The 21,704-nt window shown below is 34.8% G+C and overlaps 1 protein-coding gene across 1 annotated transcript in view; it reads left to right on the forward strand.

The window, feature by feature from the left end:
• Window positions 1-3,340, forward strand: part of LOC137389739 (receptor-type tyrosine-protein phosphatase delta-like) — an 86,740-nt gene extending 83,400 nt beyond the window's left edge. The window contains exons 38-40 of the mRNA XM_068075828.1: window positions 2,343-2,462; window positions 2,761-2,829; window positions 3,188-3,340. Of these exons, the coding sequence (XP_067931929.1) occupies window positions 2,343-2,462; window positions 2,761-2,829; window positions 3,188-3,340 (342 nt within the window). The remainder of the gene's footprint in view (window positions 1-2,342; window positions 2,463-2,760; window positions 2,830-3,187) is intronic.
• Window positions 3,341-21,704: the final 18,364 nt, after the last annotated feature.

Below are 21,704 nucleotides of genomic sequence, written 5' to 3' on the forward strand. Positions count from 1 at the left end.
ATGCAACTGGCTGTTTAAAATTATTTGAAAGAGGAAAAAGTGATTGCACCTCGTTAGAGACCTAATTCATAAATACTTGATGCGCTATAACATGGTAAGAGTAATGATATTAGCTTATGCTCCAACAACCTTTAAACAGTTACATACATTTGCTTATCATACCATAAGGACCGTTGAGAATGGAATGTAGAAGTAATGTGTGAAAACAGTGAAATTTTCACAATAATAAATAGCATATTCTTAAATATAATTTACATAAATTAATTACCATATTTGGTCACTATGCATATTGCTGTGACATGCCATAAAAAACAGTAAACAAAAGATTTAATAAAATAATTCTCTTTGATGCCCTTAGCAGAAGAAATCTTACAACTTCACGGTGCAAATTTCCTCACATAAAAAGCGAACTCTAACATATACATATACTTTCTGACTTGTACATGTTATATCCTGTTTTACAATCCTTATGTCTTATGTTATTTTTAGCGAGTGCTGCCAGCAATGTCTAAGTTAGTTACAATTTTCTTTTTAATCTCTAAAACAGATAAAACATGTTTTAGCTTATGCAAGAGCTAGCTTAAAAGGCCTATGCAGTGCACCCTCAGTATACGATTACCCTGACAAACGATTTTTTCACCTTAAAAACTGGAACAAGATGACTTTTTACCTCACTTTATGAACCTTAATTCACCATACAAATTCAACAAAATTTTTGCCCAAGTTTAAATTTGGCAGTCGGTTTGCTTATTACGTATGTTGAAAGAACAAAGGCGCCGAAATGCTGTTCGCCAAAAACATTTTCACAACGCTTGAAAGAGACAGGATAAATGATTTCTGTCAGCTCAGCAATTCTCATGTGTAAAATGGTAATATTTTTTCTTTAAAACCAGTAAAAAAGTTAGAGTTGCAATCCCTTCAAACAGAGAGTCATTGTCAGACAACTCTCTTAACTCTTTCGCTGCCGTAAGCCAATGTATCGGCTTTCGCGGTAATACATGTACAGACCGCAAGCCGATGTATCGGCTTATCAATAGGATTTCACTTTTCTTTTCATTACGAAGCCTACACATTAGCTAGATCAATCAAATTTTATCTCCAACAAAACAACCTTGTTGCCAATCACGTGCAACCAATTGAAAATCTTTTTTTCAGCAACTCTATTTCTAATTATTTTTCAAAATGGGAAAACCAGATCGCGATTGTTATGGTAATAAGAAATTCACCGAATTCCTTCGATGCATAGGAAGGGCCAGAAACCTTTTGAGAGTGGGATTTACTAAACAACTTATACTTATCTTGTAGAAAATTTTGTTCTGAATAAGATGTATTTTACAGTATAGCAATAGCTGCATTGATTTTTGAGATATTGCGTAAATACTAACGGTATATCAAATTTTTGAAAATCTAGTTGAATTAATTTGGTCAGAATAGCAATTTTATTGCAGTAGTGAAAGAGTTAACCTGCTAACAAAAATATATTTTATTACAAAAACAGTATCGTTCGGGCGTTTTTGCTGAATTAGGTTGAAAATAGTTTTAATGAGAGCGGCTAAAATCATATTGGAAACAAAGCCAAAAATTAATAGACTATAAAATTTTAGCAATAAAAAGTTGAAATTCAGTAAAATAGTTAAAAATACATACTAAATCTTAGCTTTAAGAGTGTGTTTAGTAAGCTAAATTTATTTAAAGTGACTTTAATGTTGATGTTATAGGTATGCCTGTCTTGAAGGTAAAAACTCTACGATACGTACTGCATATAGCACATTGTAACGTTACATTTTAATGCAAATCATAACCAATAAATACAATAAATATACTAAAGTTGCTGTAGGGTACTATAGGTACTAAGGTTAACATACTATTTTGTTACTAACTTTTAATATGTACATTATTTATGTAAAATGTTGATGAATTTTACCAGAGGATGTTTGCATTATATAAGTACTATGGTTTCCATACCACTCAGTACGATTTTTTCAACATACTATGCCAAACCTGGAACGGATTAAAATTATATCCTGAAGGTGCAATGTATTTTAAAACATGTCTGCAGTCACACAGTCCATATGCTGAACACCAATAATTGTGCTAAAATCTTTAAGTTTATGTAAACAAAGTAACCTGCCAATTTATAATTTTCCAGAAAAGTGAAATAAATGAGAACCTAATGAAAAGGTTTCAACGGAAAATACTTTTTGATGCACAGCCATACTTGTATACAATATAGATGATTGTGACAAATTCTTCAAACAAATTATCTGAAGGTATCGACAATTTCTACTACCTTTCAAATTTTTTCTTATTGTGATATTCCTGAGCACGTCTTAATTATATAGAGTTACAGAAAAAGAGACCAGTTTATTGTGGGACAAGCAATAGAAGATCATCAGTCTGAAGCATTCTGGGAAATGGCAATATCTAAGAATATTCAAATCATTGTCATTCTGGACTCCCAGGTAATGGTTGACACTACAATTAGCTTATCTTCTCATTTATTATTTATAGTACATATTTATAGAGATTACTAAGTTGCTGGTGCTTATAACTAGATAAGTTAGTACATGTATTACAGTTAAACTAGGCTTGAATATAGAGAAACTATGTGATCAACTAGTAAATGGTCTCGAAGTTGCCTTTTGCTGCCTCCGCAGATATCTATTTTTATAAATGTTTAATTATTGTTTAACTGAATACATCTCTTATGTAATTTATCGTGTGACTAGCTCTTTTATTTGTGCAAGCATTTTTCTGCAGCAGATGAGTGGATTCTTTCCTCATTCCCATGAAACCTCTGTCTCCTTTGGCAAAATACTTATCGACAGAGTGAGTTCAAAGTGCAATCAGATGATAGAAGTAATCATTATAACAGTGAATGTGAGTCTCTTTGTCTGTACTTCTAATACTTTTTCATGGATAAATAATTATAAAATAAATTCATCATTGAATGATATGTTTTATAAGACCATAACAATACACAGCTGGTTTATCTCTCACATTTACCAAACTCTGGCTAGCAGTAGTATTTTTACGCTAAAAATAATCATCTACTGTGCTAATATATTCCGAAACAATTCAAGTCATGTCAATGTAAATATTGCTGTATAAAGTATAAGGTTGTTTAAAAAGTAAAAACTTAGGCAGCGTCATCTAGAGTAACCTGAAAGTTGAATTGAAATTACAGGGTCAGCCAGTTGTCCTCATGAAGATCAACGTTTGGGCTGATGGAGAAGTGAAGGGTCAACCGGACTACAGTTCCTTGCTCTACTACCTAAGTGCTGTTGAGATACATGTTCAAGATGACACAGAAGGCAAAATATGTGTGATGGACTCGTAAGTAATAACTGACTGACAGGATGAAACTAATAAGATTTAAGCAACCATCACTTACACAACTAAATAAAAACCTTGAAAGTATTTTTAGCTTATATGAATCTTAGTTGAAAGTTACATAAAGTGAGCAATTGTGAAGGTGGCACATTTTAGAAGTATGATTCAGCTGCCTATCTGTATTGTTTCTAAAATCACAATAAAAACTTTGTATCAAACTACCATTGTCACCGCTTCAGCCAGATCAATGGTTTCTCTAATTGTAGAGAGAGTGGGAGAAAGGCAGACATTTTTGTAGCAGCCTACAACGCCATGGAAAAGGGAAGCGCTGAACAATTGGTAGACGTTTATGGTTCAGTTCTGGCTGTACGAAGCAGAAACTGTAACTCTGTGTTTACCCTGGTAGGTGGCTGATCATTCGTAGATGCCTTCATAGTGTTGATTAAACATTTATCATTAATCTTTCAAAACCTGCAACTTTGTGGAAAACTAAACAGTATTGTTAAAATTATCTGCTTCGAGAAGAATTGTGTTTGCATATTGATTTATTACAAAAATAAGGTGTCTGTTTGAGTAGTGCAATCCAGTTCAGTGTAAAATACTGGCTTTTCTAACAGCTATTTTTCGAGCCAATGTAAAATGTTTAATTCTGTCACTTGAGTTTCTCATCAACCGTTTATTAAATTATATATAGTCTGTATTTCACTGTATAGCTATTTTTTAGTAATCCTTATAGTACACTCACTGTTATCTGAGTCATAGCATCTAGTATAGGCACCTTAAGAATAGAGCCCTAACATTATAGCAATCATCATGTTTTTCTAACAGATTTTTACAACATTCTGTCAAAAAATGTCCAAACAGATGTGTATGATGTATGCAAGTGTGAACCTTTCTTTTTACAGGAGGACTACTTGTACCTCTACAACCTGGTACTCTTCTCTCTGAGCACATAGCTGGACTCATCAACATTTACTGCAAAGAGTGTTTACATCACCAGTTTCCATATCTGTATGAGTTCTGATGGTGCAAGTTATCAATTCATTTAAACAGACAATGAGTACTTACAAAGACTGCACCTGCTTCAACGATACTATATTAATAACTAAAATAATGCAGTAACTAAAGCATTAATTTGTTTATGACAATCTATCTTTTTCCATACACATTTGTATTAAAAATTTCATCATTTATTCTCATAGATTTAACTTTTATGAATAACGGATACCACAATTTGGTTTCAAAAGATGTGAACATTCAGTCTGTTTTTATCAAATGTAAAGATATTTACTCTGCATGCCATGCTTTATCTAAACTCACTTTATGGCTAATAAACTAAAGATTTGTTTCTAAAGTGTCTGTGCAATTTAACTTCTAAAGTGTCTGTGTGTGTTAATTTTTAAAGTGTTTATTACATAGGGCAGTATTGAACAAATTTTGGAAAGCAGAAATGGCTTTAAGATCAGAATTAGACAATGTACAGCCGCAGCACGTTAAACCTTGCTCTGGCGAGCTTCTGATTAAAAATGAAAAGTAGGAAGAGTTTGTACTCAAGTTGATGGGTCAAATCGAAAATAATGTCTCATAGTCCAAGCTAAACCAATACAAAATACCTGTGTAACTTTTGTTTAGCAGAGAACAGCTTTAATACGGCAAGCGAGTCAATCAACAAGAATATTTGTTTTCTATTGTACACTAAAAACATGGCTATGGTAATAGAGTTGGCAAGATGCAGCATCAATTGCGTTGTTTTTAGTTTAGAAGTTGACAATTTGGTAGAAACAGAGTAAAAGTAGCAAGAGATAAGAGTAATAAGTAAGTCCTTTAACATCTCTGTAAGAAAGCCTCCTTTTGGAGGAGTAACAGTTTGTGCATTTTTTTCATGAAGACGTGAGAAAACAACAATCTTTTCGGTCTGTGAAAGAAGTAGTAGGTCTTCAAAGTTGTTGCAACACTGGAGGAAGACTCATTTATCTGGTATGTCAGAGCTATCAGAAGTTTTTTATAACTTTAGCAAATTTATATTAGCTTGTGTAAAACTTTGCAAAATATAGTGTTTTATAAAACAGTTTTAAATATTTTTTTATTCCAGAACAATTCTGTCAAAATGCTAACAATGTTTTAAAAGAAAATACATGTTAAGTTTGCTAGGAGCTTATTAAATATGACTTAATAAGACAGAATAGTTAGCTAACTAATTTATAATAACACTTGCGATGCTAAGCTCGGCGGCTTCTGTTCACATAAAGCTGCATCGCTATTAATGGCATAAAAACGTTCGCTCGCCATGCTGTTTCGATAATGCTGACCTTGACCTGCACATTGCATTTTGGGAAGGTTTTGCCTGCAGCTCTTCACGAAATTTGAACAATACTAAACTCTTGCGTTGACCGCTGGCAACTACCAGCGGTACTCGGCGGTACTCGGCGCGTAGGTTCACATTTCACCGCTGATAGCATGTGGTGCTGTTGCCGGTGCTTGCGGCGTATATGGGAACCAGGCTTTAACTACTTTGCTTTGTGAAGACTCAATGCTAAACGATGCAGCTATATATGCAGAGGATATAATAACGTTTACAACTAGAAAGATTTAACCGATGACTTGATTGATTCTGGAAAAAAGCAGGAGAATATTCTTCCCGTACATAGTATTAAGTATAATAAAAATATTCTAAGACTTTACCTGAGTAGTGAAATAAGGTGGCAACAAGCAGCACTTTCAAGATTAGTAAATATAACTGCTTCCTTTGTCTTCTTTTTGACTAATTTATGGTTAATCCCATTTTTGTTCTAGAAATTAGGTGGAGCTTTTCTAATGAGAACTCCGAAGTTAGTGAGAGGCTACTAGTAACTCTAACCTTACCAACACCTCTTCAACCCTGACTCACTATCAGGATATGAGAGTTTGTTAATAGCTGCTCAGATGTCCTCTAGAATTAGTCGTAAACTTACCAGCTCTGACATTGAGACCCATGATGACTCATACATCACAGCAGAGGTTTCTGTTAGTAAACTTTCTGATAAGTTCACAGTTGGAGACAATAATGCATATGGTGGATACGTGAACAGACCTCTACACATTGGCAACTACACATTCTATATTGGACTGAAGGCAGTTACTGAAGAGGTGGTTGATTTTACTTCATCTCCCTACTGGCAGGTAGAGATAGGTTAGTATGCATATAGGATGTTGTCATTGCTATGCGTAGTTCTGGTTCTATTATAAGCTTGCACTTTTCATGATAAGTGCTGTCAATACTTATAACTCAGCTTGTACACATTCTTGTGGATAACATAAGGTAGGTAAACATATTTAATCATAGTAATATTTAAATCAATCTATACACAGACTTGTCATCATATGAATTTGTATATATTCATTATCTAAAAAGAATCATTTATCTGTTTACTAAATATTGTTTAGAACACAATGGTCAATCATATAAACCAAATTTATGACCCTTATTACTTTCACTACTGATTATTGTTAGACAGGTTCAGATACAGAGTACTCGCTGCTGCCATTATAAACCATCTTACTGCAAAATTATTATTGTTGAAAACTAATAACTGCACAGTTTTTAAAGCTGTAGCAGCTATGTCTATGTATTTATATTTCAATTTAATATAATATTGTTGGACATGCTTGTGTATGGAAAGTTGTGCACACCTAACATTGTTTCAATTTGTTCTAGTTAAGTAACTATCTTCTCTTTGTAATCAAAAAATCTGATGCTATGGGTAATACATGTATATCTTTTCTGCATTGATTTCTTTTTAGGCATTTAACTATATTTGAATAAGCCTATAAGTAATACAAAAAAGTAAAACGAAAGCTTTTCTAGTTTGAACCGATTTAGTAAAATACAAAAGCTGATTTTTTCCACTTTTAACGATATTTATTGTGGTCTATTACCTCATGTATAATTCAAAAAGTTAGTCAAGGGAATTTGAGTGACATTTAAATTTTATTTAATTTTAAAGGAAGAATATTACGGGCATCTTATACTATTTTAACACTTAAACACTCATCATACAAAATAGTCATTTTTTGACACTTTCACTGTACCCATAGCTTTTATACATGGTCCTGCATTGTTTATGTGCTCTTCAGTAAATGATTGTCAGGCTTTCCGAGTCGGATAAGGAAGTGTTCTTGTTTCTTTTCATGTTTTTATATCCCGGTGCTATAGCTCTATATTTTAATGCATATTTAATGTTTTGTGTTAGGTTGAACAAAAAAGTATTACGATAGAAATTGTGAAGAAAATTTTGATCTATTATAGATGGGCAGTAGGTTCTTGCTCAATAAAATTACTCATTGTTAAGAGACTTTCAGTTGTGTTTTGATAACCAACAAACTGAATGACTGCTACTGCCCTCTCCATTCATAAGCTTTTGTAATTGATGAATGACAAATACTTTACGCTATGTATATTTGATTCATTGAGATGAGTGGTTCTCATTAGACTGATTCAAATTTCTATTGTACTTCCTTTTATCTAAAGTCAGCTTCATTTGAGATTCGTTTAAGGGAACTCCCAGATTAATCGTAACTAAAATGTGACTTTCACATCAATGTGGAATGGTTAGAAATGATACTGTGCAGTATAGATGTCAAAGCTGTTTATGTTTGCATAATAATAGCAGTTGTTTCAAATATGCCAACATTTTTGCTAAATTCTGTATGTGAAATTAATAAGACGACTAAATCGCTGGCCAGTATGGTGCTTGAATCCATTCAGATTAATAGACTAATGCTCTAACCAACTAAGCTAACAGACCTAGTTATAACACCTTCCGAAGCTTTAGAATAATTGTGCCAATCAGGGTGTTTCCAGCTGGGGCAAAGGGGCAGACTGTCCCGACCATTTTTGACCTGTCCTTGCTGATTGCTTTTGAGACAAATGATGAGGTTTTTTGATTGCAGGAGCTAAAATAAAACTATTTAAATAAATTTATTAAGAGTTCATTAGCTTCCGCGCTGCTGCTACAAGTTTCAGTTTCACTGTTTTACCCGCGTCACATTTTTTTGGGTTTCTAAGTTCATCTTGACCGTCTTCTAACGTAAAATATTTTCCATTGCTGAACTAGTTTGTATCAGCATCAAAATTACATCTGTAGCAGAGCTAGTATTTAATATGGCCTTGTCGGATAGTTTCATGGAAACGAAGGTGATCTGTTATCAATGGGCACATTACACTCGCGAGTAACTCGCTGTAATAACAACTTGTAAATTATCCAAAAGTTTATAATTATGATCTCGACTTTTTTGGAATTGTCTTGAAGTCGCGACAGGACAACCCCAAGTATCTGCCCAGCCTAAACTTTCCTCCTCTAGATCATAATTTTCAGTGAGAACTCTGGTGCCAATCTATATTTGCTGTGCTTTGTGACTGATAAAGCAAATCGACGAAAAGACAGTCAGACAATAGCCAATAAAAATCTATGTAAGCTGATCTATGTAAGAACTAGGTTTAAAATTGTGAATGTTTTGCCTCTTTTTCCTGAAGTAGTTGGTATGATAAGGTTGACAACTGTTTACTCGTATGTGCTGGAAAGTATTCTCAGCTCTTCATAAAGATTTGTTTGAAGCAAAACTATAATCTTTAAAAGTAATGTCAGTTTGTGACAATTATATGAATAAGACCAAATTTATGAATCATGTTAACATTTGAGCATTTGGTAATAGCAAAGTTAGAACAATTGTTGCATCTTTTAAAAATACTATGAGTTCCAAATTGAAAATAGCTTCAGTATAATTTAAAGTTGCTTCAAAACTCAATAAATAAGCACTACATCGATCATCTTATCATTCTACTATATATAGTTCCTGCTGGACCTACAGAACTGTCTGTGCACACTAGGAGTAGCACAGCAGCACAATTAACATGGAAAGCTCCGACTTGGACAGATGATGATCATCCAATCATAAGTTATCAGGTAATAACCTCATTAATAAATTGCCTTTATTGATATCTTTGATTGTTTATACAAGTTTAATCAATATTATTTATGGAGATATACTTTGTAAAAGTTGTCTTTTCTTGCATTTCCGTGGAGCAGTTTTCATGGAGGAACACATCGGCGAATAATCCATGAATCCAGCAAGCAATAGAGTGCAAAATCTTCACATGCGGATAGCACGTTTTCAACTTTCCATATGACATTTTTATTCTATATGTAAACATATCTGCAAATCAAAACATAATATATATACCAAAATGATGTCTGCAGTAAATCAGAATCATCGTTGTCATATATTCCATATTATCATATAATTTTCAAAATACCAACAACTCTAACTATTAACTGATTTTAATGATACACGGTATTTTCTGCCCTCAAATTTGCAAATTTTTAAATCCATCAAATAATATTATCCCGTCGGGTATTTCCATGTTTAAAAAATGTGTACATTGACAAAATATTTTCTGTCAAATGTTGCTGTTAGAAGAATTTATTAGCTCAAGTATATAATAGAAGCACAATCATAACTTGAAGTTTTTGTTTCAGCTACTTGCAAATATAGCTTCTAGTAAATGTCACATGTTTTTTTATATTACGAAACAAATTCTCAAATTTTGCATTTAACAACTCGAAAAATGACAAATAATCTATATATAAATCTCAAAGTTTGCGTGAGTGTGATTTGGTTTCTCCAGCTATAACTAGTAAAATCTTGGAATGAAAAATCTGTAGCGCAAAAGATTTGATCTCAGAACCCCCATTCCCCAGACATTACACTAAACCAGTGAGCTACGCAAGATTCATGGATTCTTTGAGTTATATGTGTCGCTATGTCGATGAAAAATATCATTTTATGCTTGCTCTCACGGCTCTTATTGGTAAGTTAAGCAATAGGTTACTAGCTTACTCGAATTATCCATTGGCAATGTGCCAGGCTAATGACAAGTGGCAGGCAACTACATTACCCATAACTGTTTATAAGCTGATTTTTAATACCCGTGCAAGCTGAAATTCTGCTAGTTTTATCGCTAGTTTTGTATACAAAGGAGTTTGCTAACTCTCAAGTTTCGTATTGTATTAGTTTTCAAAAAGACTCACATATTCGTAGTCATTCACATGATATTCGGAATGGTAAGATGTTATAGAAACCTGGATCAACAAATATTCCTACATATTTTTATGATTTTGGTATAATAAACATAATTAAATAGAGACTATTTTTAGACAAGTCATTTAAGTGTGAGTTTTCCTTTTCCGACTGGGCCAACCATATGCCATGACATTTGTTAAACATATTTTGCATACTTTTTTACTAACAGCCATGTGATTAATCTATCATAAGCTTGATAAATTGATCTAGCCTTTTTAGTGATGGCCTTGACCTTTTTATCTTGTAGGTATTTCCCATTATGATTCTAGTCTAGTTAATGAAAAGCTAGTAACCTTACCTCTACCAAAACTTACTTACCCTTACTTACTATCAGGGTATGAGAGTTTGTTAATAGCTGCTCAGATGTCCTCTAGCATCAGTAGTAAACTTACTAGCACTGACATAGAGACTCACGATGACTCATAGATCACAGCAGAGCTTCCTGTTAGTAGTCTCTCTAATAAGTTCACAGTCGGAGACAATATTACATATGGTGGATACGTGAACAGACCTCTCCATCTGGGCAACTACACATTCTATATTGGATTAAAGCCAGTTACTGAGAAGGTGGTTGATTTTACTTCATCTCCCAACTGGCAGGTAGAGATAGGTTAGTATGCATACAGTTTTCAAATAGTTTACTATTTCTTTAAATAGCATTGTTCCACCTATTTGCCGGAAGCTATAGATATATGTGTCCATGTCAAATTGAAAACCATGATAGAGGTCCTAAGGCTTTAGAAAATGAAGTTATTGTGCAAATGATGAATTGGTTCCAAAATATAGTTCTGGGAAAGTTTATCAGGTAGCCAATTGTTTTAATCAGCTGAGAAATAATTAAATTAATGTATTTTTAGAAAGCAGTAAACGTCTTTCTCTTAAACATAGTTTATGTTCTAACATATTCACACACTATGTAGCAACTATATTTCTTGCTAGTTTTTGTTGTATTTTTGTCATTACGGAGCCCGATTGTTTTCATTAAGCAGGCAATGATTTAAAATACTATAAAGGAAACTGCTGGTCTCCTTTGCTCTCCACAAGACAGTCAAGCAACAACTCCAAGTGTTAAACTCTTATGAAATACATATTGAAATAAATAATATACATCAGTATACATGTAGGATTGGCAATAAACCATATATAAACATGAAGAGTGTGTGCATACAACTCTGCCTTAACAATCGTTTTGTGCTCCTTTTATATATTTTCTTTCTTTTTAGGCTCCGCCCCTTTTCCTTTGCTTTGCATTCGGTTTTCTATTACGGTCTTCTCGGTCATCTCGGTAACCAAGCCTTCTCTTGTGGCCGGAAGGCCAGGCTTTGTGACCGTGGTGGTCAGGAGATCGATCGCTACAGCCCTGGTCACGGCGCTCTGCCGTAACAATACTATGGGAAAAATTTTAAACATTCCATTAGCAAATGCCTTATAAAACTTATTTGTACACTTGCGAGGACTGTCATTCTTGCTATTTTTTATGTTCTCTAGTCTCCACAGAACCTGTGATAGCACCGGTAACACTAAGAAGTTCAGACTCAGTACTTTTGGAGTGGACAATATCTGATCAGCCAAAGAGAAACTCTTCTGTCATTGGCTATAAGGTAGGGCTGTTCTTAGTACCATAGGTCTCTCAGTAATTATTCATCTGATCATGTTTATATGAATTTACACTCATACCTTTAGACTTGTCATTTACATGTCTTAAACCATCTTTTGATCTGTAAACTCCTGCTGATTAATTGAATAAAAAATCTTATTTTATATTTTATATAATTTTTATCACGTGTGTTTCATGAGTGCAGATTACCACCATTTCCTGAGGTTTGGTCAGATCTAATATGTTTGAAATAGCTCTTTTCAATGTGCCTCTGAATGTTTTTCCCTGCTCAGTTTTTCAAACAATGACTCATAATTCACAGTTTTTTTTATGGACTCCTACTTTTTGGCTCTCATAAGCCTAAGCTGTGTCGCTGCTACACACAATCTGTTTCAGATGTGAATGTTGGTTTAGAGGTTGACTTGCAACAAAATTCACATTACAGTTATTAAGTATCAAAAGGTTCACCATGTCTTACTTTGCTGTGTCGTAGGTGCAAAATATGTGGAAATTTGATTACAAGCTCTTGAAATGTAAATTTTGTTGCCAGTCAACCTTTAAAGTTTTCAAGCTAGCGCAAGCTTGCATGATGTACATCATCTGTTTATTACTGCAAAAATTTGCTTTACCTACTGTATATTGCTAGTCTAGAGCAATACTTCTATTTACCAGGTCAGGTTAAATTTTTTTGTTGTAGGCTGGTTATTGAATGAATTTTGGTCAGGTTTAAGAAAAAATTATAAGTTCATCAATATTTGACATAAGTAGAAGAAATGCTCACCATGCTTGCGGTGTTAGCATATTATTTTTAAATTAGTGATAGAAACTTAAGGTTGTTTTCAAGTTTTACTTTTGTTGCATGCTTTCCACTAAATTTAGTGCCACTTCTCCATGTGTGAGTTTGGTAATATATTTGACAGATTTCATGTTTCATCAGAAACAGTACATACAATCCTGCTGCTAACAGTGCAAGTTCATATGTGACTGAAAATAACTTGTCAGCAAATGTCACATCACTATCTCCTCAAGTTCAGTACAGTTGTCATGTGAGAGCACATTTGTCAAATGGATATAGACAATGGTCTGAGTATACTGTCTTTTGGACTAAACCAGCAGGTAAAAATTACTATGTACTTCATTTAGGAAACAATATTACACAATTTTACACAAAAACGCTTTTCATGCAGTTTTTTAAAATTAAGTAACTTGAATGCATGTACACTCCTACATTGTGTAATGGTCGCCGGGGCAGCTGCCTTCAAAGCTGCTCCCGGTCGATTACCACCTGTTACTCTTGATTATGCTGGCTACCAGGTCCACTTATGCAGTCCGGACATTGACCCTACTAATCTAATGCAGTTTGGTTCTATGTCCTTGAAACAAATAACGGGCCAAGTCCAAGTAGTTTCCGGGTAATCAGGTTCAGTGAATCAGACTGTTTGTTGCAACTAAAATATGTATATTTATTGTACCAAGGTCAAAAACACAACTGCCATCCATAGAATTTGGGCTCCTTATATCTACAGTCACTACCGGGTAAAACTCAGGTAAAACTTGCCCCGACACAGATAAAACTAACTAGAGGCTGTGCCAACCATAGTCCATGTTTTGGGTAAAGCACAGTACTACCATTAATACGATATACAAAAAATACAGTATATATAACTTTTTGAGCACAATTTAACATCAATACAATCAATATACTACTGTTATAGTCAAACAAAATACAACATAAATCAAGCACTAAAACGAAACTGTCATCGTTTATTCTTTGACTACGGTTCTTTTTCTTATATCAGCAGCTATTAGAGTCCACTACAATTGTATATGAATTACAAGACTGTATATTCTTATATCAGCAGCTATCAGAGTCCACTACAGTTGTATATGCATTACAAGACTGTATATTCTTTTTTTCTACAATAAACCTTTACCATTTTTAACAGAGAAGATTTTGGTGCAAAGACACATTTAGTACGTTAGCTAGCTCAGCTTGGGTCCTTAGTCAAAGGCATAGGTGGGACAAGCTTTGACACTGGCTTGTCAGATTTGATGCTCACCCACCCTTGTGCGTACTATCAAGTTACCATCCAATGACACATGCTCTGATGGCTATTGTCGTGAATAAAGTACCTTCTAACAATAGATTCGTTCTCCAAGACATAAATAGAGTTAAATTGTTTACTTTTCTGTTGAACCAGTTGATGTTATCTAGCCAAGCCAGTCTGATTGACTTGTTTAAGCAAAAAAAATTTGCTACTCTGCTCATTGCATGATAGCCAGTATTACCGCACAAAATTAGTTAGATCTATCCGTTGAAGTTTTCTGATCTGAAAACACAAAAGTGATTTAGAGTGTGCACTGACTTACATGCTTCAATTCTTGTTAGTTCTTCAGATCCGTGTAAAAATACTATACACAGAGCTCTCACATATTTTATCAGGTGTTGGGACATTTTATAATTTTAGCAATTGAGTGGAGCTTCTCTGAGCAAAAGCCAGTAGTTGATGACACACTAGTAACTCTAACCTTACCAACACAACCTCCTACTCTCAACCGCCAATCACCTCCAGGATATGAGAGTTTGTTAATAGCTGTTCAGAAGAAATCCAAGGTAAAGAGGGAGCTGAGCAGTGCTGACATAGAGACCAATGAGGACTACTACATTACAGCAGAGTTACTCGTTTCAAGCTTGTCCAATATATTCACAATAGGAGACAAAAATACATATGGCAGCTACATAAACAAGCCTTTACAGTTTGGCAACTATGCATTTTATATTGGATTAAAACCAGTTACTGAAGAGATAGCTGGTTTTACTACATCTTCCTACTGGCAGATTGAAATAGGTGGGTATTTACCTTTGGTATAAGTAACTATATGCAATACTGTACTATCAACAGTCAGCAGCAGTGTGCAGGAATGTGTTACAGCTGCATCAACTATTCCTTACAGTTTCTAGAACTTTTCTTGTATCAGTCTTTAAGAGGTTCGCATCAAGAGAGTAGATCCTACGAAAGCCAGTTTCTCCTTTAGATGTAAACAAGTATCATTATCAGGTTGTTATAATTTGTTGTTAATTTTTAGTGGCTCTACCTGCAAATTCATTTCAAAATACAGTTCTCATTGGAGGCACCGGCGGAGGTCTTGCCATTATTCTACTTATGGCTGTCATTCTAGTTGTTTTGCTTCTCTGGAAGCGCTCAAGGTAGGTTGATTAATCTGATATAAAATAATAAGTTTTCTCTGCTCTTCATTTGATATTCATTTTTGAGATGTATACCAGTTTTCACATGCTGTTGTAATACTTGTTTACATGCTACATTAGACCACTCTACTGCCTCTGCTTCGGTCAAAAATGAATTGTGAACTATTGGTGCTGCTGTGTATCTGATTATGATGGTATTACACAATAGGCACTGTGCGTCAGCGCTGCTGTGTATCTGATGGTATTACACAATAGGCACTGTGTGTCAGCGCTGCTGTGTATCTGATGGTGTTACACAATAGGCACTGTGTGTCAGCGCTGCTGTGTATCTGATGGTGTTACACAATAGGCACTGTATGTCAGCGCTGCTGTACATAAACATGGTGTGCATGTGATGTTGGCAAAATGTGTGATGCATTCAAACTATAATGCAACTCTCATTAACGTCAACCTATTAGTATTATATTTATTTAATCAACTAGCTGCAATTTTATAAAACTTTTGCTGCTTTATATTATATTAGGAAAAGAAGTGAAAAAGCAGTTGGGGCGCAACATACTGGTCTAGAAATGAGCTTTGCCAATGGTAAGTGCTGAGTTTCTATTATTACCTGTTGTTCCTGTTATTTATATAATTAGTTTCATTGAAGAATCTTTGTCATTTGTCTTTTATCTTTTATTTATTTCTGGCAATGATGCAGTATCTGACTGAGTAAATAGCTATCATAATTTGTGGTAACTCGGTGTTTTCTGCACTGCTGTAAGGGTAAAGCAATAGATAAGACCTGTATAACCTGTGTAAAGAGTTACTCCTTTGTTAGTTCAAAATTCAGAATGTTAACCAACTCTTAGGCTTGTATAGAGTTATTACTTTTAGTCAAGTTGGCGCACAAATGTGTGTTAACAGTCTTCAATCATAGCCTTTATGTGAAAACTCGCTTGCCAAAATATTTTCTGTATTATGAATACAGAAACGCTCAACACCAATTAGCTGTAAAACAAAGCAATTATTACACTATTGTTTTGAACGATATATTTTTGAGCTCTGAAAGAACTTTTATGGGTATGATATAGCAGATGACCACCTTGATATATGGAACTTGGACTGTTTATTGATTGCACTGTTTTACAGCTATAATGAGAAGGTCCCGCCATATTGAAGAAGAAGCTGCTGAACCTCTACTTCATACTAATGAGGATAAGAATCTCTATGCCAATGTTGCATAGAGATCCAATGCCGATGTTGCCCTTCCTATCCTTGTCTCTGAATTTCACCTGGTTGTTCAGCAGGCTAAGGAAGACAACCCTGACTCCCCGTTTAAGGATGAATATTCAGTAAGCTGTGTGGGACTTTTAGACAAAGTTTTCAAATATACCTCAACATGATAATGAAGATTAATTGACACCTGCCATGTTAATATCAGATTTTATATGTTGCTTCAAATGTACTTGAGGTTCCCAGATGAGTGTAACTGAAAATTATTTCTATCTAGACAACAAAAGAACTTATTAAATACATTTACTATACCCTTCTAATGCCAATTTAACTCAGTAGCTTATAATCAAATCTGGTCGAATACGTTTTTGTTACAAAGAGAGTTTTGCCCATTTGATATTTATAGGTTATTCTTAAGTTTTTTTTTAGCCCCAGTAACGGATTAACACAGGTTTTTTCTTTTAGCAAATAGGCCATCCAAAGATGGCCTGTAACGATGGGAAAAAGACTGAGAATGCAAAAAAGAATCGATTTAAAGACATCATGGCACGTGAGTCCATATTTCTCCATATCCTCTTCGATTACTAAACATGTATATGTGTGACATCATATAGCATTGCTTGAACCCATGACCTTTGTCACCATGGCTTTCCCCGCTGTGTATATCATATTTTATGTTACTTCTCATCTTGAACTTAGAACTTACCCTTACTGTTACAGACTTGCATATAATTCTGTTGAGTTTACTCATGCTTGGTTCAATGGTGCAACATATTAGTTAACCATTATCTTCTGTCATGTATTACTGTCACACTTTATTTATTAATGCTGATATCTCTCCCCCATGACTGCTTTTATATCTTTTTACTCTCTCTAGTTTTACTTTCAATATCAGTCCCATCTCTTCATATACCTTCTTTGTTATTTTTATTTGGAGTGACCTGCCCTGTACTATTAGTTTTACCAGGTTTTTGATTTCATCTTTGGCATTCTGTTATCCTTCTATGCGATGTTCTTGCTGTGTGTTCATTTTAATGTCTATTCATCACAGTGTATTTGTTCAGAATGTAATAGCTTACATATCTGCTCAGCTGAAACTTTTTAACTTTAATTTTATTCAAGCTGTCACATTTTATTTAATATTTTAAAAATGAACTTCACAAAATTTTAGGAAATTTCATCAGAACATAACAGTTTCTTCATATTATTTGCGGTTTTTGATATTTGAGTTGGTCGGATTGCCAGGATATTTTAAGATTAAGATAGATAAAACTTAATCACAGTTAGAACACTCAGATGAAGTGAAAGTGTGGTAATGATGTCTATAGTTGTAAAGAGACCGACAGAATAGAGACTCATAATGCTGCAACATGAATGCAATAGCCAATATTAACTATCGCAATGATAACAAGTAGTGACATTATTTCACATGGATTTTTCTCCTGAGCGTTTGAATTGTGATCAAGTTTTGTTGGTTTTAATCTTGAAACATCTTGCCTGTCAGATCACCTCAAACATAAAAAACAACTGTGAATGATAGTAAAGTACCGATACTTTCTGATAGAATCTACTAAAATTGTATAAGTTCACCCTTGAGGTCATGTTCAGTCTATTATTTATCTGGTCGGATTTATTCCTGATTTACTTTTGTTTTCAGCACTATGATTAGTAACAACGCTGGGCTCTGTAGCATGTGAAGCTGTGAAGTTTTTTATTTGTGTGTTATCTCTCTATAGTTAAATGTAATTTTCTCATGTTTGAGTATTTAGTAGGCTTATTGCACCAGTGGGTTGTCACTAGCTGTAAACTCCGAGTTTTCGTCGATTGTTTTGGACACTCCCACTCCGGTGAATCACTTGTAGTAAAATACCAATGCAGACCACAGTTTTTGTTGGTTTTAAGACTAGATATTAGCCTAACCAAAAATATTGTTAGTTGTCCTACTTCTGACATGACTATAAAATGATTTACACTGATCTACTCATCGCTATTAACCTGTTTAATGTAAGAGCATATTTTTATACCTCAGGGCTTGTGTGTCAGAATAACCATAGCACTAATGTAAAGGATCCTGTATGACCCTTCACTCCTCCACACTAAGAGAACCAGCCATTTCGAGTTGTAACGAGCACATATATTCAACTCGTATAATATTAAAATATAACGTAGAGTATGGTACAATCAACACAACAGTCTGGCTTGAGTGCTCCTTAGATAGTGCCAGGAGTGAGGATCTTGCAAGTCTCCTTAAGCCCACCCCTCTGGCTTGGATGGGGCTGGCTAGTCACCTTTCCTCTGGCCAATCTTTGGCTGGTTGGGCCTTCTCTCGGTTTGGCCTTCTCTCGGTTTGGCTGGACCAAACTCGAGGGCTGGTCGGGGTTTGTTATACTGGTCCCAGTTGAAGGCCGACTGGCATCCGTTATACTAGCATTCGTTACTTGTCATTCCATGTTTCTCAAGTACGATTACATATCAGCCTATCCGCATATTGAGGCCCTATGTTGCACAGCAAATCTCTGTGGCATGAGGCTCACCACTTGTGTTCCCGTCATAGATATAGTAAACCCTAGATTGATGAATAGCTATCATTACAATGGAGCAAAAGTGAGGCCTATAATTGGCTGTTGTTCTCACGACGTTACGTCGCAGTGATGTGCATCATAGCATCAGAGCCTTCAATTGAGCAATGAGTTTAGTAGTGAAAGCATGTTTGTCCTACTAATTTGTAAGTCATAAACGTTACAATAAGACCAAATTCTTGGTGAAATGTCATCAGAGGAGACTACCACACCCCAGGTATGTGAACTCACAATAAAATATTTAAATACTTGGTACTTGCACATGTACTATATCATTGGTTCACGTTGTAAGTTACAACTGGAAACAAACTAAATACCAACTCAACTGAACTTGTCTTATCATGGTTACCATGTCTTACCTGGTCTCATAACAATGAACATACCTTTCTATGATTATTCTGAATTGAAAGTGAAGTGAATGAATGCTTGGGACTATCAAAAGAAAGAGTGTCTATACTGATTACAACAACACATATTACAAACTTGTCTCTCAGCTGATAGGGTTGTAATCTTGCTTGGCATGATTGATCAAATGCCTTTTTGTCTCATTCCAAGTAATGTAATGATATTCATTCTACTACATGTATGTATTGTTAATGTTTAGGCTAAGCAAAAGTCAAGCAGCAGCTGGTGCTGTGCCTATGGATGTTCAAGCAATCCTGAGAAATGCCCACATCTGGCGTTTCACCGCTTTCCAAACGAGAAACGAGCTAAAACCTGTAATGCCTGGGTGAAGGCGGTGCGAAGACAGGATTGGACTCCAACATCAAGCCCTGTATTATGCAGTGGACATTTTCAGAAAGACTGCTACCAGGTTCCACTAGGCATTGGAAGAAAACCAATTCTAAAATCTGACACAATACCTACAATATTTACAGCTTATCCAACCTACCTTTAGCCAAAAGCTGTGAAAAGACGGACACCAACCATAAGAACAGAAAGCCTGCCGAAATGTGGAAGAACATCTCAGACAGCAGCCAGCACCAAAATACCTGACCCTGAAAATACTACACCTGGTGATACTACTGTTCATGATGATGAGCAACCTGCAGCTTCTGACAATCAGGACACACCTACAGCCTTGACAACGAGCTGCCGACGTGGTGGTAGACCTAAACAGCCTGCTGTCACACGTATCTCAATATTAAAAAGAAGAATCAAAACTCTACAGCAGAGAGTCCGTCGATTAGAGCAGAGGAATAGGATTCAAAATAATTTGATCACAATACTGAAAAAGGACAATAAACTTGACAATATAGAGCTTACATCGATGGATGTTTAGGAGAATTATTGTCAAATGAAACCACAAACAAAGCTAGAAAGACTAAAAAGACTTACAGCAAAAAGGTAAAAGAGTTTGCCATAACATTGTTCTATTAATCTCCCAAGGCTTATGAATACCTGCGGACACTTTACATTGCCAATTCATGCATTATCCGATCATGGTTCGAAACAGTAGAGTGCCAGCCTCGTTTTTTGACAGATGTCATCAAGAATTTGAAGAATGCCATCCACAGATAACTGCTTCTAAATCTCATTTGATTCATTAGTTTGTTATTAGTTTAATTTCTATTTGGTCACTCTTTGTATTATCAATGATATAGAAGCTTCTAAATCATTGGTATTATCCATTACCATGTGTCTAAGATTCTTGCCTTTCTCATCCAAAGTCAGTTTTATATGTTATCAATAAAATCTGCAGTCTCACATGCACACAAACTATGGAAAAATTGAGCAGTTTTTAGTGTTAAATCAATAGGAGTTCATAGATCAGCTGATTCACTTTACACATCACCATGACGTTGCGTCATGCTAATTATAGGCCTCACTTGTTTTGATTATTTCCATATCTAGGGTTTACTATATCTATGGTTCACATCAAACTTCATAGCAAATTATCGCTAAAGTTCTGTAAGAATAATATGTGTAACCACAGCTAGACTACAAATTACAAATTGATATGTAGTGCAATTTATTTTTATGATGTTTACTTTTAATTGTTTTGTTGCATCGGCTGTTAGGATGTTATAACATCATTTTGCTAAGTGCTTTTTTAATGGTTTTAAAGCTGTATAGCCAATAATTTCCAGGTTCCATTGCGTCTACACAGTTTCCAAATGTGGGAATACCTTGAGACTTTTGTTGGCTAAAGAAAAATGAAAAAGTTGCATGTCTTGTATTTAGCACCCTGGTATTGTTGTTAAATAAGTGTGATCCCTATGTGCCACCTGTCATGATTGTGTGGAGAGTATTGACTAGCCTTGGATACTTTGATGTAGAAAGAGACAATGTTTTCCGATGCAATGCTTGTGTGATTTTCATTTCAAAGGTCTGCTTGAGTTTTTATGTTTGTTAAACAACTGGTTTGCCATTATTTTCCCCTCACTACCTTCTTCCTGTAGCACGCAGTTCAACCTTTACACAGTGTTATTTCACAGCTCAGAGATCTTTTACAACACCTTAATAAATGCTGCAGGTAGTTAAACATCACAGTCAAACAAAAGCCGTATCTAAAATTAAATTGATATGTTTTCTTTGTTACTTCACCTTAGAGATATGCAAACAGAGTTTTTTCTCAATGATATGTGACTTTAGAGCTAAATATTCTGCGTACTCTATTCTAAATTAAACTTGGTCAAGTTTTAACAAATTA

The sequence above is a fragment of the Watersipora subatra genome, chromosome 1 (genome assembly GCF_963576615.1).
Source record: "Watersipora subatra chromosome 1, tzWatSuba1.1, whole genome shotgun sequence".
NCBI lineage: Eukaryota > Metazoa > Bryozoa > Gymnolaemata > Cheilostomatida > Watersiporidae > Watersipora > Watersipora subatra.